Source organism: Phyllobates terribilis, unplaced genomic scaffold, assembly GCF_046119375.1.
Source record: "Phyllobates terribilis strain yellow unplaced genomic scaffold, ASM4611937v1 Scaffold_10__3_contigs__length_209671492, whole genome shotgun sequence".
Taxonomy (NCBI): Eukaryota; Metazoa; Chordata; class Amphibia; order Anura; family Dendrobatidae; genus Phyllobates; species Phyllobates terribilis.
The window spans coordinates 154,056,512-154,084,488 of NW_027362770.1; the positions used below are offsets into that span (position 1 = coordinate 154,056,512).

The 27,977-nt window shown below is 49.4% G+C and overlaps 2 protein-coding genes across 3 annotated transcripts in view; one reads left to right on the forward strand and one right to left on the reverse strand.

Moving 5' to 3' along the window:
• The window catches only part of LOC141164563 (uncharacterized), a 42,770-nt gene extending 41,012 nt beyond the window's left edge, over positions 1-1,758 (reverse strand). For both annotated transcript variants that reach the window (XM_073649954.1, XM_073649952.1), the window contains exon 1: positions 501-1,758. In XM_073649954.1, coding sequence (XP_073506055.1) covers positions 501-1,666 — 1,166 coding nt within the window. In that variant the 5' untranslated portion in view covers positions 1,667-1,758. The remainder of the gene's footprint in view (positions 1-500) is intronic.
• On the forward strand, positions 1,223-27,799 carry TIGAR (TP53 induced glycolysis regulatory phosphatase). Its single transcript, XM_073649955.1, has 6 exons — positions 1,223-1,764; positions 5,221-5,258; positions 8,526-8,647; positions 11,060-11,137; positions 23,012-23,122; positions 23,928-27,799. Exons 1-6 carry the CDS (start codon positions 1,733-1,735, stop codon positions 24,378-24,380), a joined length of 834 nt encoding a protein of 277 aa, XP_073506056.1. The 5' UTR covers positions 1,223-1,732; the 3' UTR covers positions 24,381-27,799.
• The last annotated feature ends 178 nt before the right edge of the window (positions 27,800-27,977 follow it).

Here is a 27,977-nt window from a genome sequence, read left to right on the forward strand (position 1 = left end):
GCTGTATGTCTCCTCTCCTCCTTACGCACCGCCTGCGGCACCTCTCCTCTCCTCCTTACATACCGCCTGCGGCACGTCTCCTCTCCTCCTTACCCACCGCCTGCGGCACGTCTCCTCTCCTCCTTATGCACTGCCTGCGACACGTATCCTCTCCTCCTTACATACCGCCTGCGGCACGTCTCCTCCTTACGTACCGCCTGCGGCTCGTCTCCTCTCCTCCTTAAGCACCGCCTGCGGCACCTCTCCTCTCCTCCTTACGCACCGCCTGCGGCACGTCTCCTCTCCTTCTTACATACCGCCTGCGGCACGTCTCCTCTCCTCCTTACGTACCGCCTGCGGCTCGTCTCCTCTCCTCCTTACATACCGCCTGCGGCATGTCTCCTCTCCTCCTTACGCACCGCCTGCGGCACGTCTCCTCTCCTCCTTACGTATCGCCTGCGGCACGTCTCCTCTCCTCCTTACGTATCGCCTGCGGCACGTCTCCTCTCCTCCTTACGTACCGCCTGCAGCAAGTCTCCTCTCCTCCCGTCTCCATCATTTGCCCCTTCTCTCCTCTCCTCTTATCTATTCTCACCTCTCCTCCCCTGTCCTCTCCCAGCCTCTCCCCTCCTGTCCTCTCCTCTCCTGTCCTCCCCTGTTCTCTCCTGTCCTCCCCTGTTCTCTCCTGTCCTCTCCTCTCCAGTCCTCCCCTCTCCCCGCCTCTCTTCTTCTCCCCTGTCCTCTCCTCTCCAGTCCTCCCCTCTCCCCGCCTCTCTTCTTCTCCCCTGTCCTCTCCTCTCCAGTCCTCCCCTCTCCCCGCCTCTCTTCTTCTCCCCTGTCTTCTCCTCTCCTGTCCTCCCCTCTCCTGTTCTCTCCTGTCTTCTCCTCTCCTGTGCTCCCCTCTCCTGTCTTCTCCTCTCCAGTCCTCCCCTCTCCTGTTCTCTCCTGTCCTCTCCTCTCCAGTCCTCCCCTCTCCTGTTCTCTCCTGTCTTCTCCTCTCCAGTCCTCCCCTCTCCTGTTCTCTCCTGTCTTCTCCTCTCCAGTCCTCCCCTCTCCTGTTCTCTCCAGTCCTCCCCTCTCCTGTTCTCTCCTCTCCAGTCCTCCCCTCTCCTGTTTTCTCCTGTCTTCTCCTCTCCAGTCCTCCCCTCTCCTGTTCTCTCCTGTCCTCTCCAGTCCTCCCCTCTCCCCGCCTCTCTTCTTCTCCCCTGTCTTCTCCTCTCCAGTCCTCCCCTCTCCTGTCCTCTCCTCTCCAGTCCTCCCCTCTCCCCGCCTCTCTTCTTCTCCCCTGTCTTCTCCTCTCCTGTCCTCCCCTCTCCTGTTCTCTCCTGTCCTCCCCTGTTCTCTCCTGTCCTCTCCTCTCCAGTCCTCCCCTCTCCCCGCCTCTCTTCTTCTCCCCTGTCCTCTCCTCTCCAGTCCTCCCCTCTCCCCGCCTCTCTTCTTCTCCCCTGTCCTCTCCTCTCCTGTCCTCCCCTCTCCTGTTCTCTCCTCTCCTCTCCTCGCACATGACACTTGTCTCCGCAGCACAGAACTCTTTAGAATCTTCAGTTTCCATAGACGGCGGCGCCGACGCCAATCGCTGTGCACGCTGTGTGCGCCAGCCAATCATGAGCCACCTTACGCCTGGGTTCCAGGCAGCCCCTTGTGAGCGGCGCAGTGATTGGCTCCGCTCTGGAAACCGGTGATACATTGTATCAGAGCCGGAGTCGCCTGCAATGCGGAGCTGTGAGGACGCGGCCGGCACCGACCTCTAGACATGGCCAGGTTCGCGTTGACCATCGTCAGACAGTGAGTCCTGTGTTTCCCCACTGCTGCTACCATCTGCTGGGAAAGGTCACAGGAGCCTCAGCGGGGGCTGCAGAGCGGGGGCTGCAGAGCAGGGTCCGGGCTATTATGGGCACAACCTGAGCCCATATATGGTCTGGCACTACTTGGCATGACTAAGAGGGGTATATGACTGCAGTCCTGTAGGGGATGGGGGGCATCATTTCCATTCATCACATGACCTGCCCCCCTAATACCCACAGAATGCAGAGGGGAACAATGCAACCCCTTGAAATGATAAAATTCTAGTTACCAACCATTACCACTAGGGGGAGTCAATGACATTTATATATTAAAGGGGATTGACAAAAAGCAGGTAGGTTGGGAGGACGCTGTAGACTAATGTAGAATATTACATAGTAAGTACATGATGATTTTATTTTCTGGAAATAACTCTTTATCTTCTATCCATAGATAAGGGGATAACTTGTTTATCATTGGGGGTCCCCGAGCCCTGCTCTCGGGACGGCCTGGGGGGGGGTGTCTCCCTGGGTCCTGCTCTTGGGACGGCCTGGGGGGGGGGGTGTCTCCCTGGGTCCTGCTCTCGGGACGGCCTGGGGGGGGTGTCTCCCTGAGTCCTGCTCTCAGGACGGCCTGGAGGGGGGGGGTCTCACTGGGTCCTGCTCTCGGGACGGCCTGGAGGGGGGGTGTCTCCCTGGGTCCTGCTCTCGGGACGGCCTGGAGGGGGGGTGTCTCCCTGGGTCCTGCTCTCGGGACGGCCTGGAGGGGGGGTGTCTCCCTGGGTCCTGCTCTCGGGACGGCCTGGGGGGGGTGTCTCCCTGGGTCCTGCTCTCGGGACGGCCTGGGGGGGGGGTGTCTCCCTGGGTCCTGCTCTCGGGACGGCCTGGAGGGGGGGTGTCTCCCTGGGTCCTGCTCTCGGGACGGCCTGGGGGGGGTGTCTCCCTGGGTCCTGCTCTCGGGACGGCCTGGGGGGGGGGGTGTCTCCCTGGGTCCTGCTCTCGGGACGGCCTGGGGGGGGTGTCTCCCTGGGTCCTGCTCTCGGGACGGCCTGGAGGGGGGGTGTCTCCCTGGGTCCTGCTCTCGGGACGGCCTGGGGGGGTGTCTCCCTGGGTCCTGCTCTCGGGACGGCCTGGGGGGGGGGGGGGCGTCTCCCCGGGTCCTGCTCTCGGGACGGCCTGGGAGTGGTGGGGTGGGGGGGCGTCTCCCCGGGTCCTGCTCTCGGGACGGCCTGGGGGGGGGGGGTGTCTCCCTGAGTCCTGCTCTCGGGACGACCTGGGGGGGGGTGTCTCCCTGAGTCCTGCTCTCGGGACGGCCTGGAGGGGGGGGGTGTCTCCCTGGGTCCTGCTCTCGGGACGGCCTGGAGGGGGGGTGTCTCCCTGGGTCCTGCTCTCGGGACGGCCTGGGGGGGGTGTCTCCCTGGGTCCTGCTCTCGGGACGGCCTGGGGGGGGGGGTGTCTCCCTGGGTCCTGCTCTCGGGACGGCCTGGGGGGGGTGTCTCCCTGGGTCCTGCTCTCGGGACGGCCTGGAGGGGGGGTGTCTCCCTGGGTCCTGCTCTCGGGACGGCCTGGGGGGGTGTCTCCCTGGGTCCTGCTCTCGGGACGGCCTGGGGGGGGGGGGGGCGTCTCCCCGGGTCCTGCTCTCGGGACGGCCTGGGAGTGGTGGGGTGGGGGGGCGTCTCCCCGGGTCCTGCTCTCGGGACGGCCTGGGGGGGGGGGGTGTCTCCCTGAGTCCTGCTCTCGGGACGACCTGGGGGGGGGTGTCTCCCTGAGTCCTGCTCTCGGGACGGCCTGGAGGGGGGGGTGTCTCCCTGAGTCCTGCTCTCGGGACGGCCTGGGGGGGGGGTGTCTCCCTGGGTCCTGCTCTCGGGACGGCCTGGGGGGGGGGGGGGCGTCTCCCCGGGTCCTGCTCTCGGGACGGCCTGGGGGGGGGGGCGTCTCCCCGGGTCCTGCTCTCGGGACGGCCTGGGGGGGGGGCGTCTCCCCGGGTCCTGCTCTCGGGACGGCCTGGGGGGGGGGGGCGTCTCCCCGGGTCCTGCTCTCGGGACGGCCTGGGGGGGGGGGGGCGTCTCCCCGGGTCCTGCTCTCGGGACGGCCTGGGGGGGGGGGCGTCTCCCCGGGTCCTGCTCTCGGGACGGCCTGGGGGGGGCGTCTCCCCGGGTCCTGCTCTCGGGACAGCCTGGGGGGGCGTCTCCCCGGGTCCTGCTCTCGGGACGGCCTGGGGGGGGCGTCTCCCCGGGTCCTGCTCTCGGGACGGCTTGGGTGGGGGTGGGGCGCCGGGGGGGGGCGCCTCCCCGAGTCAATAACTTGATTTTTTGGGGGGCGCTAACACTTTAAATCCACTTATACTTCAGTGTTTCTCATTGATTTCTCTTTACTGCATGGCAGTAATGATATCATGTTGCAGGTTTGACCTCTGCTGCCAATCATTGTCTTCAGCGGTCACATCTCGAGGCCAATTATTGGCTATAGAGGTCCTCCGATTTTCCCTTATACATGTACGTATACTCCGTTTGGGTCGAGCATTCATATATCTTTCAATACAAGGGAATAAGCTGCTGTCAGACATCTCTGGCGACAGCTCATCTCCCATGAGAGCAAATGGATCGGGCATAGCTATTTAACGTGCCCAATCTGCCTTTTCCTTAATATGTCAGTGGAGAGTGAGGTGGCCGTTATTCATATAAAATAGTCAGATGCTGTTGCCTACATCGGCATTGTGACCTGAGGGGTTGTCTGGTGGTCTTATAAAATTCTGCAGTTGCTCTATGCGCCTGCAGACTTCTGAATCCTGACAGCGCTGTGCGCACACTGTCAGGATTCATCGGTATTGCCGATGAGAGCGGGTGAACACATGACTACAAGTATGCGAATTGAATACATGTGGTCACATGCCGACTAGTCATGCTCAGCTTCTTTCGATTCACTTGTATTAAGGGAAGCTGGACACGTCTAGTCGGAATGTGGCCGGAAGTGTGCAAATCGTTCTCACCCACAATACTGAAGAACCCTGACTGTGCGCATCGTACGCTGTCAGGATTGAGATGTCTGCAGACTTTTATCAGAAGATCGGGCAACCTCTTTGATGCATATGGGGTTGTTCCCATCTATACAAAAGATAGGATTATGGAGGGGAAACCTCATGGAACCCAAGAACGAGGTTCTGAAATGCACCATCAATACGGAGTGGTGGCGCTCTCGGGATTCCCATAGAGATTGAATAGAGCGTGGTCTACTACGACCCTGATCTCGGGGACCACCGCCTTGCTACTCTTTAGATAGGTGATAACTTTTAATGATAAGAAATAACTTTTTAAGCTGTATTGGCACCATGGTGACGACTTAGCAGAATTCCGCTCGTGGTTTTGGTTTTTAACCCATCTCTACTTTTTGTTGTGAAATAAATGAAGATTTTCCTTTTCTACAACAATGATATATTTTCACCTTCTGTTTTCCTGTCAAGTGGGGAGACCCGATACAACAAAGAAAAATTACTTCAAGGTAAGAAACAATATCATTAAAAATCTATGATTTAAAGGGACAGTAACCTCCTTATTTGCTTTACCTGTGTATTATAGAAAGGAAGCAAACATTTCTATCATAAGGGCAATATGTAATTTTATTGGACAAGGATCTGTAAACATCATTGTGTTGGGGTCTTAAAGCTTAAATATGTATTTTATTACCTGGTGTAAATGCCGCTGTTCTCCTGAATCCGGCAATGTTTTTCTTTCGTTCCTGCGTCTCTCCGTTCCCGAGATATGGCTCCATCTTCCCAATGTTTGTATCTAGAGTTTTAAGCAAGTGGGTGTGGCAACCAACTCTTTGTGGTTGCCTTGATGGTGACCACGCCCACTTGTTTAAAAAGAGTTGATTTCTATCTTGGAAAGAAGGAGCCATATCTCGGGAACTGAGAGGCGCAGGAACAAAAGAAAAACATCGCCGGATTCAGGAGAACAGCAGCATTTACATCAGGTAAAAAAAAATGCTTATTTATGACAAGTGACAGGTCGTTCTTAAACCTTTTCCTGATGTAAAAATATGTAAACAGCCTCATATAATTTACCAGGTTAAGGTGATTGTGTGGACACTGCTATCGACAGCAGAAGGACGGCTGTTATACACAGCCACGCTTTTTCCAAAATTCTTAGTTTCTTGGTCGAGCGCGACCATCCGCTGCACAGAGGGAGAGATTCTTTTGTAGCCGTAATCACCAACCCCTGCAACTTGATCGCCAAAGCTGCACTCACTACAGAGTCAGATGGGAGATTTGATAAAGGTCCCCATAGCTTATTATTGTAAAAGTCTGCTAGGGCATACTGGTATGTATGTCTGCGCACAAGCACAGTGTGGCGTCATACATATGTGTGCCAGTATATTGTAATTACAACAAATCTTCAGTTCTTTTGTAAGAATAAAAAAAAATGAAATATTGTCAAAAATTTCCCACAATATTTTTTAAAATTAAACGTTTGTATTCCATGATGGTAAATGTGGAAAGTGCACTCTGCTCCCAGAAAAAAAATAAGACCTCGATAGGTTGATATTTTCTGTTCTCTATGGAAGAATTTTCTCATTATCAATACAGGCAGCACTATAATGAGAGGAAACGCCTCTATATACAGTAGATAAAAGAGGATCCACCATTCACAATAGGTGATGTCACAGCTCACCTCCTCCTCCGCCTGTACAATGACTGATAACACCTCTATATACAGTAGATAACACAGGATCCACCATTCACAATAGGTGATGTCACAGCACACCTCCTCCTCCTCCTGTACAATAACTGATAACACCTCTATATACAGTAGATAACACAGGATCCACCATTCACAATGAGTGATATCACAGCTCACCTACTCCTCCTGTACAATGACTGATAACACCTCTATATACAGTAGATAACACAGGATCCACCATTCACAATAGGTGATGTCACAGCTCACCTCCTCCTCCTGTACAATGACTGATAACACCTCTATATACAGTAGATAACACAGGATCCACCATTCACAATAGGTGATGTCACAGCTCACCTCCTCCTCCTGTACAATGACTGATAACACCTCTATATACAGTAGATAACACAGGATCCACCATTCACAATAGGTGATGTCACAGCTCACCTCCTCCTTCTGTACAATGACTGATAACACCTCTATATACAGTAGATAACACAGGATCCACCATTCACAATAGGTGATGTCACAGCTCACCTCCTCCTCCTCCTGTATAATGACTGATAACACCTCTATATACAGTAGCTAACACAGGATCCACCATTCACAATAGATGATGTCACAGCTCACCTCCTACTTTAAGGGGGTGTGATGGAGTCAGATGCCCCTGTTCATTAAGAGACGCATGCATATGACTAATACCGTACGTGGAAACGCCAAAAGTCGTACAAGTTTTGTGCAACTCTGACTTGCGCAAAATATTTGAGACTTTTCAAAGACTTTTCCGCCAGAATTCTCTTGGATACATTGGGGCCATTGGCTTTAACTAACTTAATTACCTGGATGATTAGTCCCAGGCATCCAATGTCGTCATCTAATCAGACCCAAAGTAAATTAGCGCCGAGCATCCGATCAAGGAGCAGACGAGCTCGTTGTATCTGGTTCTATTACATAAATTGTATTATTGTTAGTGATCTATTTCTTCTCTTCTCAGTTTCTAAGGAGCAGTGTAAGGTTATTGCAATCACGCGGAGACTGATCTCTCGGCCAAAGTTGGCTCGTAGAAAGGTCAGACCAGTGTGGCGCCAGCGTTTGTGCCTTCTGATATATCAACGTCATTGCAAACGGTTGTCATTGACCCAACGAGGTTGTGACAAATGGTGTTGAATGGTCTTAAAGGCACCTGACCCCATATATTAATTACATTTCTTCGTCATTCTAAAATGTGCCCTAAAATAACTAGTGTTCTAAAAAAGCAATTAATGTGTCCCTATTTAACCTCAGCTGGTCCCTTATTGTCAGGATTTCTGTTGCCTTCTACAGTTTGACCACTAGTGGCCGCTACTGTTCACTTTGTGCTGCAGTTTCATTCCTTAGCACTAGAGGCTGCTGTTGTGTTGTGCGATTGCCCTTTACCAGGATGGCGAGTTCTGAATCTATGCAATCCATCTTGTTTCCTGTTTGGGCCTACTTAAAGCCACATGGACCTCGCACTCATTGCTTGAGTATTATGTCTAGCTTTTAGCCTAGTTTCAGTCTCCAGCTCCTGAACATTCTTACCCAGTCTGTTTTAATTAATCTACAGATTGTTTCTTACAACTCCTATGTTAACTTCAAGAACTGCTACTACCACTTGCTGTTCCTGCTTGTGCCACTGGTTTCCAGCAGTACTACACCAGTATTGTAATACTTATATTTGTATAGCGTAAAGTGCTCTTTAAAGGGGTTTTCTTACAAAGACAACCGTAGTCCATATATTTTTGTGGTATACTTTTGGATAGTGGCCAGAAGAATACTTTTTATTACAGTAGTGACTCATTGAAGTGAATGGTTCACAGATGCAATACTTTTTTTAAGATTTTTCTGTCTCCTGTATTTTCTGTCACCTGTATGTCCAGTTCTTTTATTGAGTGAATAACATTAGCAGTTCTGCGTATATTATTGCACTTTTATGGTATGTTGGCTACAGGTGTAATGGTCCTTTAAATGGACAAAAAAGGCTGAATTTGGCATATGTCACAATATGTAGCATGGGCTCTTGAAACTTCCTAAATTGTCATCTGCTGTTTGCATCATTTATCTACAGGACAAGGTATAGATGAACCCCTCTCTGAAATAGGATTCATGCAGGCGGAAGCGGCCGGCCGCTTCCTCAGTGATGTCCGCTTTACACACGTGTTCTCCAGTGACCTGATCCGTGCAAAGCAGGCAAGTGCGGAACCATGGTGAGGTGTATCTAGGTCTTCTAGGACCCAGGGCAAGAATTCCGTTTGGCGCCCCCTCGCCCAGCACATATGCGATTTGCACACTAAGGCCACGTCCCCACTATCAGTATTTGGTCCATATTTTTTTCTCAGGAGTGGGAGACAAAACCAGATGTGGGTGATAAATGCAGAATTGATGACTTGTTTCTATTATACCTTTTCTCTGATTGTTCCTCACCCAATTTTGGCTTCCACTCCAGAGAAAAAATAGTGACCAAATACTGATAGTGGGGCCGTGGCCTTAGTCACATGCCGACGAGCTGCTCTTCCTAATTCTCTCTGAGAGAAGCATCGTTATCACGTGACCGTAAGTATGAAAATCTCTTGTGAGTGAAGTGTCCATGTGATGACTGATGGAACCTGCAAGCAGAGCTGAATCCTGACAGTGAGGATATTACACGCTGTTAGGATTACATACAGCGCTTCATTTTATAATTAAAGGGCTTGTCCAGGTTTGAGATGAAAGTTTGCAGTCACTGTGTGTCTTCAAGCTTCTGAATTCTCACAGCACATGCACTGCACACATTTAGGATTCTCCCTTGCCGTGGCAAAAGTGGACGGCCATGTCACCACAAGTATGAGATTTGTATATTTCCTGCCACATTCCGACTAGACTTGTCCAGTCTCGCTCAATTCATTGTCATTGAGTGAGACCACACATGTCTAGTCAGCACCTGACCGCAAGTATACAAATTGCCAGCACGAGAGGATCCTGACAGCGTGCAGTGTGCACTGTGAGAATTCAGAAGTCTGCAGTCACATAGAATGACTGCAGACTCATCACAAACGTGGACAACATGTTTAATGCTGCTAACATAAATAAAAAAATGTCAGCATCATAAAAAACATTTACATCGGTACCTGATAGATGATGTTGTCTCTGGAGTTGTTCTCTTTCTTTTCTTCTTCATCTTCTCCAGACTCCATGATGACTTTTCTCACACACAGCTCGTCTCTGCAGACTTCCATCTTCTCCGGTCTTCTACAGCACATCCTGACACTGTGCCCTTAAAGATAGCAGTGTCATTATAATGCTCCTGAATAAAATTATCTTCCCTACACTGAGTCCCTGAATAAATAATTGCCCCTCACTATATTCCCTGCACAAAATTGGACCCCCACACTGTACGTCTTATGGTACATGTTCTCCACACTTCCCTTTCATTTCCATACTGGGCCCCCTCTTCACACTGTCCTCTCACACTGTACCCCCCCTATAGGGCCCATTCTCTATACTGTGCCTCCTCACCACACTCCCCCCTCCTTGGTATACTATCCCCTCCTGGCTGTGACCTTACACTGTCCCCCGCCCACTACTCAGTCTCTATTCTGTGCCCACTCACTTTTCTTCCCCCATTATTTCCCCCTCCCCTCCTCATACTGTCTTCTCTCACATCCCCCTGCTAACCATACTGTCTCCTCACACTATTCCCCTCAATAGTCTTCTTACACGTTTCCCCTGCCTCTTCATATTTCCTCCTTACACATCCCCCTCAACTCCCCATACTGTGTCCGCACACATATCCTATCACTCTCGCTTCCCATACTGTGTCCGCATGCATTTTTCCCCTGGCTACCAATAATGTCTGCACCCAACACACACTTGCTGCCCCTGTAACTTTGTCTCTACAGGAAATAGGGGGGTGTCTTTGTCTCTCTACAGGAAGTGGGGGGCGGGTCTTTGTCTCTACAGGAAGTGAGGGGGCGGGTCTTTGTCTCTACAGGAAGTGAGGGGGCGGGTCTTTGTCTCTACAGGAAGTGAGGGGTCGGGTCTTTGTCTCTACAGGAAGTGAGGGATGGGTTTTTTTCCTTTCTAAAGGAAGTGGGACTTTATGTCTGCTCTTTTATCTGTCAAACTGCATACAAGCATAACAGAGGAGCATGCTTTCAGTTCAGGGCAGGCAGGCCATTAGACAATAGCATGCTTAATGCAGTGATGAGAAGTGGGGGGAAAAGCTAATTCAAGCACCTATAGTGCTGACAGAATACCAATGAAGAGGAACCACCCACTGAAGAAGAATGGAAACCGAAGTAAAGAGCTATAGAGAATTGTGACAGTTCCTGAATTTATTAGACTGGCTTGTGAACCAAAAGCAGTTTTAACTTCTGGGGATGAGGTAATAAAACCATACTTTTCTTCAAGCTTAGTATAAAAAGCCAAGTATTTTTTCAGTATAGGCTTGCAATAAGAATCAGGATTTCTTCAGGTGATTTCAAGGATATGTGTAACTGTTGATTGATTTAGCAATCTCTGCAGATCTGTATCTTCAAGCTTACAGACTACAAATAAAACCTGTTTGTAGTCTGATCGTGTCTTCCCCATAGAAAAGTTACTAACTCTAATCTTCCTTTATAGACCGCTTGTACTATCATGAAGAACAACAAGCCCAGTGAGGAGATTAGAATAAACTATGACGCCAGACTGCGGGAGAGGGTAAGTGTTATGGGATGAATATTTTTCGGTGGCTCAATGATTAGTGTTTTTTAGCTTTTCTGTAGTAGAGAAGGATTAAAGTGTAACTTTCGTTTCAGGAGAACTTGCTGCAGAATGTCTGTGTCTGCCTCTAGCTCCTCCCTAGAATGTCTGTGTTTGCCTCTAGCTCCTCCCTAGAATGTCTGTGTCTGCCTCTAGCTCCTCCCTAGAATGTCTGTGTCTGCCTCTAGCTCCTCCCTAGAATGTCTGTGTCTGCCTCTAGCTCCTCCCTAGAATGTCTGTGTCTGCCTCTAGCTCCTCCCTAGAATGTCTGTCTGCCTCTAGCTCCTCCCTAGAATGTCCGTGTCTGCCTCTAGCTCCTCCCTAGAATGTCTGTTTCTGCCTCTAGCTCCTCGCTAGAATGTCTGTGTCTGCCTCTAGCTCCTCCCTAGAATGTCTGTTTCTGCCTCTAGCTCCTCCCTAGAATGTGTGTTTCTGTTTCTGCCTCTGGCTCCTCCCTAGAATGTCTGTGTCTGCCTCTAGCTCCTCCCTAGAATGTCTGTGTCTGCCTCTAGCTCCTCCCTAGAATGTCTGTGTCTGCCTCTAGCTCCTCCCTAGAATGTCTGTGTCTGCCTCTAGCTCCTCCCTAGAATGTCTGTTTCTGCCTCTAGCTCCTCCCTAGAATGTGTGTTTCTGTTTCTGCCTCTGGCTCCTCCCTAGAATGTCTGTGTCTGCCTCTAGCTCCTCCCTAGAATGTCTGTGTCTGCCTCTAGCTCCTCCCTAGAATGTCTGTGTCTGCCTCTAGCTCCTCCCTAGAATGTCTGTGTCTGCCTCTAGCTCCTCCCTAGAATGTCTGTGTCTGCCTCTAGCTCCTCCCTAGAATGTCTGTGTCTGCCTCTAGCTCCTCCCTGGAATGTCTGTCTGCCTCTAGCTCCTCCCTAGAATGTCTGTCTGCCTCTAGCTCCTCCCTAGAATGTCCGTGTCTACCTCTAGCTCCTCCCTAGAATGTCTGTTTCTGCCTCTAGCTCCTCCCTAGAATGTCTGTGTCTGCCTCTAGCTCCTCCCTAGAATGTCTGTGTCCGCCTCTAGCTCCTCCCTAGAATGTCTGTCTGCCTCTAGCTCCTCCCTAGAATGTCTGTGTCAGCCTCTAGCTCCTCCTTAAAATGTCTGTCGGCTTCTAGCTCCTCCCTAGAATGTCTGTGTCGGCTTCTAGCTCCTCCCTAGAATGTCTGTGTCTGCCTCTAGCTCCTCCCTAGAATGTCTGTGTCTGCCTCTAGCTCCTTCCTAGAATGTCCGTGTCTGCCTCTAGCTCCTCCCTAGAATGTCTGTGTCTGCCTCTAGCTCCTCCCTAGAATGTCTGTGTCTGCCTCTAGCTCCTCCCTAGAATGTCTGTGTCTGCCTCTAGCTCCTCCCTAGAATGTCTGTGTCTGCCTCTAGCTCCTCCCTAGAATGTCTGTGTCTGCCTCTAGCTCCTCCCTAGAATATCTGCCTCTAGCTCCTCCCTAGAATGTCTGTGTCTGCCTCTAGCTCCTCCCTAGAATGTCTGTTTCTGCCTCTAGCTCCTCCCTAGAATTTCTGTTTCTGCCTCTGGCTCCTCCCTAGAATGTCTGTGTCCGCCTCTAGCTCCTCCCTGGAATGTCTGTGTCTGCCTCTAGCTCCTCCCTGGAATGTCTGTGTCTGCCTCTAGCTCCTCCCTGGAATGTCTGTGGCGGCCTCTGGCTCCTCCCTAGAATGTCTGTGTCCGCCTCTAGCTCCTCCCTGGAATGTCTGTGTCCGCCCCTAGCTCCTCCCTAGAATGTCTGTGTCCGCCCCTAGCTCCTCCCTAGAATGTCTGTGTCCGCCTCTAGCTCCTCCCTGGAATGTCTGTGTCCGCCTCTAGCTCCTCCCTAGAATGTCTGTGTCTGCCTCTAGCTCCTCCTTAAAATGTCTGTGTCTGCCTCTAGCTCCTCCCTAGAATGTCTGTCTGCCTCTAGCTCCTCCCTAGAATGTCTGTGTCAGCCTCTAGCTCCTCCTTAAAATGTCTGTGTCGGCTTCTAGCTCCTCCCTAGAATGTCTGTGTCGGCTTCTAGCTCCTCCCTAGAATGTCTGTGTCTGCCTCTAGCTCCTCCCTAGAATGTCTGTGTCTGCCTCTAGCTCCTCCCTAGAATGTCCGTGTCTGCCTCTAGCTCCTCCCTAGAATGTCTGTGTCTGCCTCTAGCTCCTCCCTAGAATGTCTGTGTCTGCCTCTAGCTCCTCCCTAGAATGTCTGTGTCTGCCTCTAGCTCCTCCCTAGAATGTCTGTGTCTGCCTCTAGCTCCTCCCTAGAATGTCTGTGTCTGCCTCTAGCTCCTCCCTAGAATGTCTGTGTCTGCCTCTAGCTCCTCCCTAGAATGTCTGTGTCTGCCTCTAGCTCCTCCCTAGAATGTCTGTGTCTGCCTCTAGCTCCTCCCTAGAATGTCTGTGTCTGCCTCTAGCTCCTCCCTAGAATGTCTGCCTCTAGCTCCTCCCTAGAATGTCTGTGTCTGCCTCTAGCTCCTCCCTAGAATGTCTGTGTCTGCCTCTAGCTCCTCCCTAGAATGTCTGTTTCTGTTTCTGCCTCTGGCTCCTCCCTAGAATGTCTGTGTCTGCCTCTAGCTCCTCCCTAGAATGTCTGTGTCTGCCTCTAGCTCCTCCCTAGAATGTCTGTGTCTGCCTCTAGCTCCTCCCTAGAATGTCTGTGTCTGCCTCTAGCTCCTCCCTAGAATGTCTGTGTCTGCCTCTAGCTCCTCCCTAGAATGTCTGTGTCTGCCTCTAGCTCCTCCCTAGAATGTCTGTGTCTGCCTCTAGCTCCTCCCTAGAATGTCTGTGTCTGCCTCTAGCTCCTCCCTAGAATGTCTGTGTCTGTCTCTAGCTCCTCCCTAGAATGTCTGTGTCTGCCTCTAGCTCCTCCTTAAAATGTCTGTGTCTGCCTCTAGCTCCTCCCTAGAATGTCTGTCAGCCTCTAGCTCCTCCTTAAAATGTCTGTGTCCGTCTCTAGCTCCTCCCTAGAATGTCTGTGTCCGTCTCTAGCTCCTCCCTAGAATGTCTGTGTCCTGACTCTAGCTCCTCCCTAGAATGTCTGTGTCCTGACTCTAGCTCCTCCCTAGAATGTCTGTGTCCTGACTCTAGCTCCTCCCTAGAATGTCTGTGTCCTGACTCTAGCTCCTCCCTAGAATGTCTGTGTCCTGACTCTAGCTCCTCCCTAGAATGTCTGTGTCCTGACTCTAGCTCCTCCCTAGAATGTCTGTGTCTGTCTCTAGCTCCTCTCTAGAATGTCTGTGTCCACCCCTAGCTCCTCCCTAGAATGTCTGTGTCCGCCTCTAGCTCCTTCCTAGAATGTCTGTCTGCCTCTAGCTCCTCTCTAGAATGTCTGTCTGCCTCTAGCTCCTCTCTAGAATGTCTGTCTGCCTCTAGCTCCTCCCTAGAATGTCTGTGTCTGCCTCTAGCTCCTCCTTAAAATGTCTGTGTCTGCCTCTAGCTCCTCCCTAGAATGTCTGTCAGCCTCTAGCTCCTCCTTAAAATGTCTGTGTCCGTCTCTAGCTCCTCCCTAGAATGTCTGTGTCCTGACTCTAGCTCCTCCCTAGAATGTCTGTGTCCTGACTCTAGCTCCTCCCTAGAATGTCTGTGTCCTGACTCTAGCTCCTCCCTAGAATGTCTGTGTCCTGACTCTAGCTCCTCCCTAGAATGTCTGTGTCCTGACTCTAGCTCCTCCCTAGAATGTCTGTGTCCTGACTCTAGCTCCTCCCTAGAATGTCTGTGTCCTGACTCTAGCTCCTCCCTAGAATGTCTGTGTCTGCCCCTAGCTCCTCCCTAGAATGTCTGTGTCCGCCCCTAGCTCCTCCCTAGAATGTCTGTGTCCGCCTCTAGCTCCTCCCTGGAATGTCTGTGTCCGCATCTAGCTCCTCCCTAGAATGTCTGTGTCTGCCTCTAGCTCCTCCCTAGAATGTCTGTGTCTGCCTCTAGCTCCTCCTTAAAATGTCTGTGTCTGCCTCTAGCTCCTCCTTAAAATGTCTGTGTCTGCCTCTAGCTCCTCCCTAGAATGTCTGTCTGCCTCTAGCTCCTCCCTAGAATGTCTGTGTCAGCCTCTAGCTCCTCCTTAAAATGTCTGTGTCGGCTTCTAGCTCCTCCCTAGAATGTCTGTGTCTGCCTCTAGCTCCTCCCTTGAATGTCCGTGTCTGCCTCTAGCTCCTCCTTAAAATGTCTGTGTCTGCCTCTAGCTCCTCCCTAGAATGTCTGTGTCTGCCTCTAGCTCCTCCCTAGAATGTCTCTGTCTGCCTCTAGCTCCTCCCTAGAATGTCTGTGTCTGCCTCTAGCTCCTCCCTGGAATGTCTGTGTCTGCCTCTAGCTCCTTCCTAGAATGTCTGTCTGCCTCTAGCTCCTCCCTAGAATGTCTGTCTGCCTCTAGCTCCTTCCTAGAATGTCTGTCTGCCTCTAGCTCCTCCTTAAAATGTCTGTGTCTGCCTCTAGCTCCTCCCTAGAATGTCTGTCAGCCTCTAGCTCCTCCTTAAAATGTCTGTGTCCGTCTCTAGCTCCTCCCTAGAATGTCTGTGTCCGTCTCTAGCTCCTCCCTAGAATGTCTGTGTCCTGACTCTAGCTCCTCCCTATAATGTCTGTGTCGGCTTCTAGCTCCTCCCTAGAATGTCTGTGTCTGCCTCTAGCTCCTCCCTAGAATGTCTGTGTCTGCCTCTAGCTCCTCCCTAGAATGTCTGTGTCGGCTTCTAGCTCCTCCCTAGAATGTCTGTGTCCGCCCCTAGCTCCTCCCTAGAATGTCTGTGTCTGCCTCTAGCTCCTCCCTAGAATGTCTGTGTCGGCTTCTAGCTCCTCCCTAGAATGTCTGTGTCGGCTTCTAGCTCCTCCCTAGAATGTCTGTGTCTGTCTCTAGCTCCTCCCTAGAATGTCTGTGGCGGCCTCTGGCTCCTCCCTAGAATGTCTGTGTCTGCCTCTAGCTCCTCCCTAGAATGTCTGTGTCTGCCTCTAGCTTCTCCCTTGAATGTCTGTGTCGGCTTCTAGCTCCTCCCTAGAATGTCTGTGTCTGTCTCTAGCTCCTCCCTAGAATGTCTGTGTCTGTCTCTAGCTCCTCCCTAGAATGTCTGTGTCGGCTTCTAGCTCCTCCCTAGAATGTCTGTGTCTGCCTCTAGCTCCTCCCTTGAATGTCTGTTTGCCTCTAGCTCCTCCTTAAAATGTCTGTGTCTGTCTCTAGCTCCTCCCTAGAATGTCTGTGTCGGCTTCTAGCTCCTCCCTAGAATGTCTGTGTCTGCCTCTAGCTCCTCCCTAGAATGTCTGTGTCTGCCTCTAGCTCCTCCCTAGAATGTCTGTGTCTGCCTCTAGCTCCTCCCTAGAATGTCTGTGTCTGCCTCTAGCTCCTCCCTAGAATGTCTGTGTCTGCCTCTAGCTCCTCCCTAGAATGTCTGTGTCTGCTTCTAGCTCCTCCCTAGAATGTCTGTGTCTGCCTCTAGCTCCTCCCTGGAATGTCTGTGTCTGCCTCTAGCTCCTTCCTAGAATGTCTGTCTGCCTCTAGCTCCTCCTTAAAATGTCTGTGTCTGCCTCTAGCTCCTCCCTAGAATGTCTGTCAGCCTCTAGCTCCTCCTTAAAATGTCTGTGTCCGTCTCTAGCTCCTCCCTAGAATGTCTGTGTCCGTCTCTAGCTCCTCCCTAGAATGTCTGTGTCCGTCTCTAGCTCCTCCCTAGAATGTCTGTGTCCTGACTCTAGCTCCTCCCTAGAATGTCTGTGTCGGCTTCTAGCTCCTCCCTAGAATGTCTGTGTCTGCCTCTAGCTCCTCCCTAGAATGTCTGTGTCGGCTTCTAGCTCCTCCCTAGAATGTCTGTCAGCCTCTAGCTCCTCCTTAAAATGTCTGTGTCTGTCTCTAGCTCCTCCCTAGAATGTCTGTGTCTGCCTCTAGCTCCTCCTTAAAATGTCTGTGTCTGCCTCTAGCTCCTCCCTAGAATGTCTGTGTCTGCCTCTAGCTCCTCCCTAGAATGTCTGTGTCCGTCTCTAGCTCCTCCCTAGAATGTCTGTGTCTGTCTCTAGCTCCTCCCTAGAATGTCTGTGTCTGCCCCTACCTCCTCCCTAGAATGTCTGTGTCTGCCCCTAGCTCCTCCCTGGAATGTCTGTGTCTGCCTCTAGCTCCTCCCTAGGATGTCTGTGTCGGCTTCTAGCTCCTCCCTAGAATGTCTGTGTCTGCCCCTAGCTCTTCCCTGGAATGTCTGTGTCTGCCCCTAGCTCCTCCCTAGAATGTCTGTGTCCGCCTCTAGCTCCTTCCTAGAATGTCTGTATCCGCCTCTAGCTCCTCCCTAGAATGTCTGTGTCCGCCTCTAGCTCCTCCCTAGAATGTCTGTATCCGCCTCTAGCTCCTCCCTAGAATGTCTGTGTCTGCCTCTAGCTCCTCCCTAGAATGTCTGTGTCTGCCTCTAGCTCCTCCCTGGAATGTCTGTGTCTGCCTCTAGCTCCTCCCTAGAATGTCTGTCAGCCTCTAGCTCCTCCTTAAAATGTCTGTGTCCGTCTCTAGCTCCTCCCTAGAATGTCTGTGTCCGTCTCTAGCTCCTCCCTAGAATGTCTGTGTCCTGACTCTAGCTCCTCCCTAGAATGTCTGTGTCTGACTCTAGCTCCTCCCTAGAATGTCTGTGTCGGCTTCTAGCTCCTCCCTAGAATGTCTGTGTCTGCCTCTAGCTGCTCCCTAGAATGTCTGTGTCGGCTTCTAGCTCCTCCCTAGAATGTCTGTGTCGGCTTCTAGCTCCTCCCTAGAATGTCTGTGTCGGCTTCTAGCTCCTCCCTAGAATGTCTGTGTCGGCTTCTAGCTCCTCCCTAGAATGTCTGTGTCCGCCCCTAGCTCCTCCCTAGAATGTCTGTGTCTGCTTCTAGCTCCTCCCTAGAATGTCTGTGTCGGCTTCTAGCTCCTCCCTAGAATGTCTGTGTCGGCTTCTAGCTCCTCCCTAGAATGTCTGTGTCTGTCTCTAGCTCCTCCCTAGAATGTCTGTGGCGGCCTCTGGCTCCTCCCTAGAATGTCTGTGTCTGCCTCTAGCTCCTCCCTAGAATGTCTGTGTCTGCCTCTAGCTTCTCCCTTGAATGTCTGTGTCGGCTTCTAGCTCCTCCCTAGAATGTCTGTGTCTGTCTCTAGCTCCTCCCTAGAATGTCTGTGTCTGTCTCTAGCTCCTCCCTAGAATGTCTGTGTCTGTCTCTAGCTCCTCCCTAGAATGTCTGTCTGCCTCTAGCTCCTCCCTAGAATGTCTGTCTGCCTCTAGCTCCTTCCTAGAATGTCTGTCTGCCTCTAGCTCCTCCTTAAAATGTCTGTGTCTGCCTCTAGCTTCTCCCTAGAATATCTGTCAGCCTCTAGCTCCTCCTTAAAATGTCTGTGTTCGTCTCTAGCTCCTCCCTAGAATGTCTGTGTCCGTCTCTAGCTCCTCCCTAGAATGTCTGTGTCCTGACTCTAGCTCCTCCCTAGAATGTCTGTGTCCTTACTCTAGCTCCTCCCTAGAATGTCTGTGTCCTTACTCTAGCTCCTCCCTAGAATGTCTGTGTCTGTCTCTAGCTCCTCCCTAGAATGTCTGTGTCGGCTTCTAGCTCCTCCCTAGAATGTCTGTGTCTGCCTCTAGCTCCTCCCTAGAATGTCTGTGTCGGCTTCTAGCTCCTCCCTAGAATGTCTGTCGGCTTCTAGCTCCTCCCTAGAATGTCTGTGTCGGCTTCTAGCTCCTCCCTAGAATGTCTGTGTCCGCCCCTAGCTCCTCCCTAGAATGTCTGTGTCTGCCTCTAGCTCCTCCCTAGAATGTCTGTGTCGGCTTCTAGCTCCTCCCTAGAATGTCTGTGTCGGCTTCTAGCTCCTCCCTAGAATGTCTGTGTCTGTCTCTAGCTCCTCCCTAGAATGTCTGTGGCGGCCTCTGGCTCCTCCCTAGAATGTCTGTGTCTGCCTCTAGCTCCTCCCTAGAATGTCTGTGTCTGCCTCTAGCTTCTCCCTTGAATGTCTGTGTCGGCTTCTAGCTCCTCCCTAGAATGTCTGTGTCTGCCTCTAGCTCCTCCCTTGAATGTCTGCCTCTAGCTCCTCCTTAAAATGTCTGTGTCTGTCTCTAGCTCCTCCCTAGAATGTCTGTGTCTGCCTCTAGCTCCTCCCTAGAATGTCTGTGTCGGCCTCTAGCTCCTCCCTAGAATGTCTGTGTCTGCCTCTAGCTCCTCCCTAGAATGTCTGTGTCCGTCTCTAGCTCCTCCCTAGAATGTCTGTGTCTGTCTCTAGCTCCTCCCTAGAATGTCTGTGTCTGCCCCTAGCTCCTCCCTAGAATGTCTGTGTCTGCCCCTAGCTCCTCCCTGGAATGTCGTGTCTGCCTCTAGCTCCTCCCTAGAATGTCTGTGTCGGCTTCTAGCTCCTCCCTAGAATGTCTGTGTCTGCCCCTAGCTCCTCCCTGGAATGTCTGTGTCTGCCTCTAGCTCCTCCCTAGAATGTCTGTGTCGGCTTCTAGCTCCTCCCTGGAATGTCTGTGTCTGCCTCTAGCTCCTCCCTAGAATGTCTGTGTCTGCCTCTAGCTCCTCCCTAGAATGTCTGTGTCTGCCTCTAGCTCTTCCCTAGAATGTCTGTGTCCGCCTCTAGCTCCTCCCTGGAATGTCTCTGTCTGCCTCTAGCTCCTCCCTAGAATGTCTGTGTCTGCCCCTAGCTCCTCCCTAGAATGTCTGTGTCTGCCTCTAGCTCCTCCCTGGAATGTCTGTGTCTGCCCCTAGCTCCTCCCTGGAATGTCTGTGTCTGCCTCTAGCTCCTCCCTAGAATGTCTGTGTCGGCTTCTAGCTCCTCCCTGGAATGTCTGTGTCTGCCTCTAGCTCCTCCCTAGAATGTCTGTGTTTGCCTCTAGCTCCTCCCTGGAATGTCTGTGTCTGCCTCTAGCTCTTCCCTAGAATGTCTGTGTCTGCCTCTAGCTCCTCCCTGGAATGTCTGTGTCTGCCTCTAGCTCCTCCCTAGAATGTCTGTGTCTGCCTCTAGCTCCTCCCTAGAATGTCTGTGTCTGCCCCTAGCTCCTCCCTAGAATATCTGTGTCTGCCCCTAGCTCCTCCCTAGAATGTCTGTGTCGGCCTCTAACTCCTCCCTAGAATGTCTGTGTCTGCCCCTAGCTCCTCCCTAGAATGTCTGTGTCTGCCTCTAGCTCTTCCCTAGAATGTCTGTGCCCGCCTCTAGCTCCTCCCTGGAATGTCTGTGTCTGCCTCTAGCTCCTCCCTAGAATGTCTGTGTCTGCCTCTAGCTCCTCCCTAGAATGTCTGTGTCTGCCCCTAGCTCCTCCCTAGAATGTCTGTGTCTGCCCCTAGCTCCTCCCTAGAATGTCTGCCTCTAGCTCCTCCCTAGAATGTCTGTGTCTGCCCCTAGCTCCTCCCTAGAATGTCTGTGTCTGCCTCTAGCTCCTCCCTAGAATGTCTGTGTCGGCCTCTAGCTCCTCCCTAGAATGTCTGTGTCTGCCTCTAGCTCCTCCCTAGAATGTCTGTGTCCGTCTCTAGCTCCTCCCTAGAATGTCTGTGTCTGTCTCTAGCTCCTCCCTAGAATGTCTGTGTCTGCCCCTAGCTCCTCCCTAGAATGTCTGTGTCTGCCCCTAGCTCCTCCCTGGAATGTCGTGTCTGCCTCTAGCTCCTCCCTAGAATGTCTGTGTCGGCTTCTAGCTCCTCCCTAGAATGTCTGTGTCTGCCCCTAGCTCCTCCCTGGAATGTCTGTGTCTGCCTCTAGCTCCTCCCTAGAATGTCTGTGTCGGCTTCTAGCTCCTCCCTGGAATGTCTGTGTCTGCCTCTAGCTCCTCCCTAGAATGTCTGTGTCTGCCTCTAGCTCCTCCCTAGAATGTCTGTGTCTGCCTCTAGCTCTTCCCTAGAATGTCTGTGTCCGCCTCTAGCTCCTCCCTGGAATGTCTCTGTCCGCCTCTAGCTCCTCCCTGGAATGTCTCTGTCTGCCTCTAGCTCCTCCCTAGAATGTCTGTGTCTGCCCCTAGCTCCTCCCTAGAATGTCTGTGTCTGCCTCTAGCTCCTCCCTGGAATGTCTGTGTCTGCCCCTAGCTCCTCCCTGGAATGTCTGTGTCTGCCTCTAGCTCCTCCCTAGAATGTCTGTGTCGGCTTCTAGCTCCTCCCTGGAATGTCTGTGTCTGCCTCTAGCTCCTCCCTAGAATGTCTGTGTTTGCCTCTAGCTCCTCCCTGGAATGTCTGTGTCTGCCTCTAGCTCTTCCCTAGAATGTCTGTGTCTGCCTCTAGCTCCTCCCTGGAATGTCTGTGTCTGCCTCTAGCTCCTCCCTAGAATGTCTGTGTCTGCCTCTAGCTCCTCCCTAGAATGTCTGTGTCTGCCCCTAGCTCCTCCCTAGAATATCTGTGTCTGCCCCTAGCTCCTCCCTAGAATGTCTGTGTCGGCCTCTAACTCCTCCCTAGAATGTCTGTGTCTGCCCCTAGCTCCTCCCTAGAATGTCTGTGTCTGCCTCTAGCTCTTCCCTAGAATGTCTGTGCCCGCCTCTAGCTCCTCCCTGGAATGTCTGTGTCTGCCTCTAGCTCCTCCCTAGAATGTCTGTGTCTGCCTCTAGCTCCTCCCTAGAATGTCTGTGTCTGCCCCTAGCTCCTCCCTAGAATGTCTGTGTCTGCCCCTAGCTCCTCCCTAGAATGTCTGTGTCTGCCTCTAGCTCCTCCCTAGAATGTCTGTGTCTGCCCCTAGCTCCTCCCTAGAATGTCTGTGTCTGCCTCTAGCTCTTCCCTAGAATGTCTGTGTCTGCCTCTAGCTCCTTCCTAGAATGTCTGGGCCTGCCTCTAGCTCCTCCCTAGAATGTCTATGTCAGCCTCTAGCTCCTTCCTAGAATGTCTGTGTCTGCCTCTAGCTCTTCCCTAGAATGTCTGTGTCCGCCTCTAGCTCCTCCCTGGAATGTCTGTGTCGGCCTCTAGCTCCTCCCCTCTTTATAGAATCATATAAGCACCAACTGTCATCTCCTATCTCAGTAATGGGAAATTCTGTCTTCACTGAATACAGATTTTATCCATGAAGTGAGATTGAAAAATCAGTCCGGGACAGCCGGGGGTCTGTTGACTTCACAGGAGATCGTGATCTTTGCTATATACCGCAATATTGTGTTATTGCTGTATATAGAACAAGAGATCAGACGAACATAACTTCAAGTCCCCTAAGGGGACTAATGAGTACAGTAAAAAGTGGAAGTAAAAAACTTTGTTTAAACAATCTGAAAAAAAACATAAAAGTTCGAATCACCCCCTTTTTCCCCCATTAAAAATAAAGATAATTAAAAAAAAAATACCGTAAACAGCAAAAGATTAAAAACGCACAAATTGCATTTTTTTTTTGGGGGGGGGGGGGTCGCTGCAATACCATAAAAAAATGCTTTAAGGAGCGATCAAAGGGTCATATATATTTCAAAGTGGTATCAATAATAACATCGACTCATTGTACCAATGAGGATTTCTTTTCTTACCCTTGAAATGTGAATAGTATAAAAAATAATTTATAGTTCATATTCAGAAATAAAAAAAATAATTTATACGTGTCCCAAACTGAGCTCAAAAAATTTTTTGTTGCCCATAAATTGAGGCATTATACAGCTTAAAAAAAAAAAAAAAAAGATATGGTTGCTGGAATTGAAAGAAGGGGATAAAATTGAAAAAATTTGGTCATTATGAGGTTAATATATAAAGATGCGCAAAAGAAATGTGATCTGATCAGGACTGATGGAAGTGCAGTAACAAAGTCTGGTCACCAGAGGGAGCTCCAGTCACTAAGCAATCTGTGACACTGTTATATTAGCAGGTTCTGTATGTTTTCTAGTACTGTCCGATAATCCAGAACATTGGATCGTTTGGCATCCGTCAGTTTTCCTTGACAATGTTTTACATGTATATTCTTGTGCACAGTTATTGTGGGACTTTTCATAGAAATTATTCTATTAAAATGTTATGTTGTAGAAATATGGCGTTGCAGAGGGGCAGCCGCTTAGTGAGCTGAAGATCATGGCGAAGAAATCGGGTGAGCAGTGTCCTTCATATACTCCGCCAGGAGGAGAAACCCTGGAGCAGGTAAGTTCTGTGCGGGGTCATATAATAGATTGTCTGTGTGTGTATTATGATGTTCTGCAGCAGCTGAGGTGTATTATGAGGTTCTGCAGCAGCTGAGGTGTATTATGAGGTTCTGCAGCAGCTGAGGTGTATTATGAGGTTCTGCAGCAGCTGAGGTGTATTACGAGGCTCTGCAGCAGCTGAGGTGTATTATGATGTTCTGCAGCAGCTGAGGTGTATTATGATGTTCTGCAGCAGCTGATGTGTATTATGAGGTTCTGCAGCAGCTGATGTGTATTATGAGGTTCTGCAGCAGCTGAGGTGTATTATGAGGTTCTGCAGCAGCTGAGGTGTATTATGAGGTTCTGCAGCAGGTGAGGTGTGTTAGGAGGTTCTGCAGCAGCTGAGGTGTGTCAGGAGGTTCTGCAGCAGCTGAGGTGTGTTAGGAAGTTCTGCAGCAGCTGAGGTGTGTTAGGAGGTTCTGCAGCAGCTGAGGTGTGTTAGGAGGTTCTGCAGCAGCTGACATATGTTAGGAGGTTCTGCAGCAGCTGAGGTGTGTTAGGAGGTTCTGCAGCAGCTGAGGTGTGTTAGGAGGTTCTGCAGCAGCTGAGGTGTGTTAGGAGGTTCTGCAGCAGCTGAGGTGTGTTAGGAGGTTCTGCAGCAGCTGAGGTGTGTTAGGAGGTTCTGCAGCAGCTGACATATGTTAGGAGGTTCTGCAGCAGCTGAGGTGTGTTAGGAGCTTCTGCAGCCGCTGACGTGTGTTAGGAGGTTCTGCAGCATCTGTAACAGGTATTATGATTATTCCAATTTTTTTTTTTTTTTTAAGGTTCGAGCTCGGGCCAAGGACTTCTTTGAGTTCCTTTGCCAGATGGTAATGGATGAAACAAGTGCCAATGACCAGGCTTCTCTTGGCGCTGCGGGGCGTGAGCGGGTGACGGCCGTTGACCTCTCCCCATTCATCAATCACAACCGTGAAAACCAAGGAGGCGCCATCCAGGAGAACAGCGACGTCACCTTGGACGCCAATATCCTGCTGGTCAGCCACGGAGCTTACATGAGGAACTGGATCAAGTACTTTGTAGAAGATCTTCACTTCACCTTTCCGCCCGACCTGAAAAAGTCCCGAGAACTTTCCGTCAGCCCCAACACGGGCATCAGCCATTTTATTATCAGTCTCGCGCCAGGAGAAATAAATAAACCCGCCATCCGGTGCATCTGCATCAATCGCCACGATCACTTAGTGGACCTCAATGCGGACACCAGCCATTATGTTGTATGACATTTCCCAACACTTCTCCTCCTTGTGCCAGGCTGGTAGGGGCATGCTGGGAGTTGTTGTTCGCCTCCAGATGAGTATGCTTTTCCTTGGTATAGCGTTACTTTTATGGACAGTGGGATATTTCCATCCTTCTTCAGATCTTGCATGTCACCCTGACAGTATTCCTCGAGTCTGTCTTAAGTAGAGCTGTATATTTAAAACCTTGCGTATACCCCTCATGCGCCATGACGTATATATACGTGTCATGAAGGGGATTGGGGTACCGGAGGAGAAGCGCTGGCTGTTTTATACAGCTGGTACCTGCCTATAACAGCAGTGATCCTGTGCCATTTCACCCATTAAATGCAGCTGTAAATCACTAACAGCGGCATTTAAATGGCGCCATACCTATGTACCTATGCCTCTTTAGGCTCCCATCACTTAAAAAATCCACCCCCGAGCGATTTTTCATTTTCTTGTTTCTTTATTCCCATTCTTCCCAGAGCCATAACTGTTTTTTTTTTAAATTTTTCCGTCAATATGGCCATGTGAGGGCTTGTTTTTTGCGGGACGAGTTGTACTTTTGAACGATACCATTGATTTTACCATATAATGTACTGGAAAACGGGGAAAAAAATTCCAAGTGCTGTGAAATTGCAAAAAAAGTGCAATTCCAAAATTGTTTTTTGGGTTTTTTGTTTACCATGTTCACTAAATGCAAAAACTGACCTGCCATTATGATTCTCCAGGTCATTACGAGTTTGTAGATGCCAAACATGTAGAGGTTCTTTTATTTTTTCTTACAAACGTAGAATTTTTTTTTGACCACTTAAATAAAAATGTTGGCACTTTCCGAGACCCATGGCGTCTCCATTTTTTGGGATCTGGGGCCGGGTGAGGGCTTATTTTTTTTGCGCCGAGCTGACGTTTTTATTGATATCATTTTGGGGTAGATACGATGTTTTGATCGCCTGTTATTGCATTTTATTGCAATGTTGCGGCGACCAGAAAACTAAATACTGGAGCTTCGATTTTTTTTTTTTTTATTATTATTACGCCATTTACCAATTAGATTAATTTACTTTATATTTTGATTGGGTGATTCTGAACTCGGCGATACCAAACGTGTGTATATTTTTTTTGATTGTTTTATTTTGAATGGGGCAAAACTTTTTTATTTTCTTTTAAACTTTTTTTTTTTTTTTTTTTTTTTACAAATTTCAGAATTTTTTTTTTTCAATCCTATAAAATAGTAAAAAAAACCAAAAACATGTACCGGTCTGATATCGCCATAATCGTACTGATCTGAAGAATCCTGTTACCAGATCACTTTTTACCACGCAATGAACGCCATCAAAACAAAACCCCAAAATAATGACGTAATTGCTTTTGCTTTTTTTTTTTGGGCCATTTCACCGCACGTGGAATTTTTTTCTCGTTTTTCAGTACATTTTATGGTAAAATGAATGGTGTCGTATTTTTGGAGTCAAAACTACAACTCCTCCCTCAAAAGCGAAGCCATCATATGTCTGTGTACGAGCCTTGAGATGAAGGGGTGTAAAAACGAAAATGAGCCCTTTCCTCTATCATTTAGAATCGGTGACCGAACCTGAAGGTGTACATAATTATTTAAGGGCTGTTTTTACTCTATTTTTGTCTCATTTCTACCAAAATCTGAAACAGTGGGAGATGGAAAAGAGTAAAGTTGCCTGTAGCAACCAATCACAGCTCACCTTTCATTTTGAATTCTGCTCTGGAACAATGAAAGCTGCACTGTGATTGGTTGCTATGGGTGACATAGCGATTTTTGTTTACACAGTTTGCTCCACTTCTATGTTGTCAAATTAATTAAGATTGGTCATCAATTATCTTTTTGATTTCTTAAAGGGATGTTTATACAGTCCCATATTATATTTTTGGGTGTTACATACATATCTGGTTGGCGGAGTGTATGAAGACTACAGAGGGGCTTCATCCTCTCAATTAGTTATCATCCCCATGGTGGGCTCAGTCTTTGCCAAAATCTCGATTACATGACATTGTTTATGTCACGTGACCTCCAGGGGACACCACTACCATTGACGTAATGGTGCCAGTCTGCTAGTGGTCAACCCCTTTAAGTCCCGCCCTAAGAACATTCAATTTCGGGCGAGTTTACATAAACCACACCAAATTTTTATGCCATTGCCTGCCGAAAATTTGATGACTGATTAAACATCAGTGATATATGCTGTTCATACGCCGAAAATTGTAGCCTTCATAATACCCCTTTAAAATGATCCACTTGTTGGATATTGGGGTTATTTCTTCTCCATCAGATACCTCAGCACAGAATACGGTAAAAATCACATCCCGTTTGCCAAAACGATCACTATTTTCCATGTAAGAATCAGTGAGGGAGAAAAAAATATGGCAGTCGGAGTCCATATTATGGAAGCATTCTTTGATTTTAGGCTACGTTCCCATGATTATTAGTTCTTTACGCTGCGTATTTTCGAAAAAATGCAAGTGACCTATATTACATAATGGGTTCAGAAAATCTGCAACGTCAAAAACTCATTGTGGGAACGTAAGCCTTACTGGAGGAAAAGTAGGATTTGGAGTGCCTAAAGGCTCATAATATGGACCGAGCGGGAACTTAAAGCGGACCCGTCATCAGGTCAAAAGAGTCCCACTTTTTGCTCCTATTTCATTCCCCCTGCTTTTTTATTTTATTTTTTTTAATCTGCCATACGGTTCCAGAGTGTCGCCCTCCCCACCCTTATAAAGGTCACAAAAAGTACTAAATAAATAGGCGCATATCTTTGGAACTGTATGGCGGAGTTTACAATTGTTTAATTTCCAGGTTCTCTTTAAGCTGAATGTGCCAATTTGGTAAAAAAAAAAAAAAAAATCAAATTTATTATGCACTTTAGACTTTTATTTTGTTCCTGGCTAAACAATTTTGTAAAATGTTTAGAAATAGGTGTAGCTTAAAGTGCACGAAACTGAGCCAAGATTTTGGAAATTGTTTAATTAGTTAATATATTGTCCCAGCAGTCATTGCTAAAAAAAAATGTGTATGTATATATACATATATTTTTTTTTTCTTTTTTTTTGGTTTTCAAGATATATAAAGAAATTAAACAGTCAAAATTCCAAAATCTTAGCTCAATTTAGTGTACTTTAAGCCATCCCCCTTTCTGTATATTTTTAAAAATTGTCTAGCGAGAATATAATCTTGTGTGTGACGAGGGGTAACACCCTGAAACACTGATTCTGCAAACCGAGATTCTGGTTTGGCTTTTATCCTAAGTCATGTGACAAGGCTCGTTAAAGGGTCGATACTGACTTTTTACAATTATAACTTCCAATAGATGGCACTAGAGTTCCTCCCTGAAGAGCCGATTTGCATGTGTGTGTGTGTGTGTATATATATATATATAGTACAGACCAAAAGTTTGGACACACCTCATTTAAAGATTTTTCTGTATTTTCATGACTTTGAAAATTGTACATTCCCACTGAAGGCATCAAAACTATGAATTAACACATGTGGAATTATATACTTAACAAAAAAGTGTGAAACAACTGAAAATATGTCTTATATTCTAGGTTCTTCAAAGTAGCCACCTTTTG

Coding starts and splice junctions, on each gene's coding strand:
- TIGAR (XM_073649955.1), top strand. CDS start 1,733: ATGGCCAGGTTCGCGTTGACCATCGTCAGACA. Junction 1,765..5,220: donor GCGTTGACCATCGTCAGACA/GTGAGTCCTGTG, acceptor TTTCCTGTCAAG/TGGGGAGACCCGATACAACA. Junction 23,123..23,927: donor GAGGAGAAACCCTGGAGCAG/GTAAGTTCTGTG, acceptor TTTTTTTTTAAG/GTTCGAGCTCGGGCCAAGGA.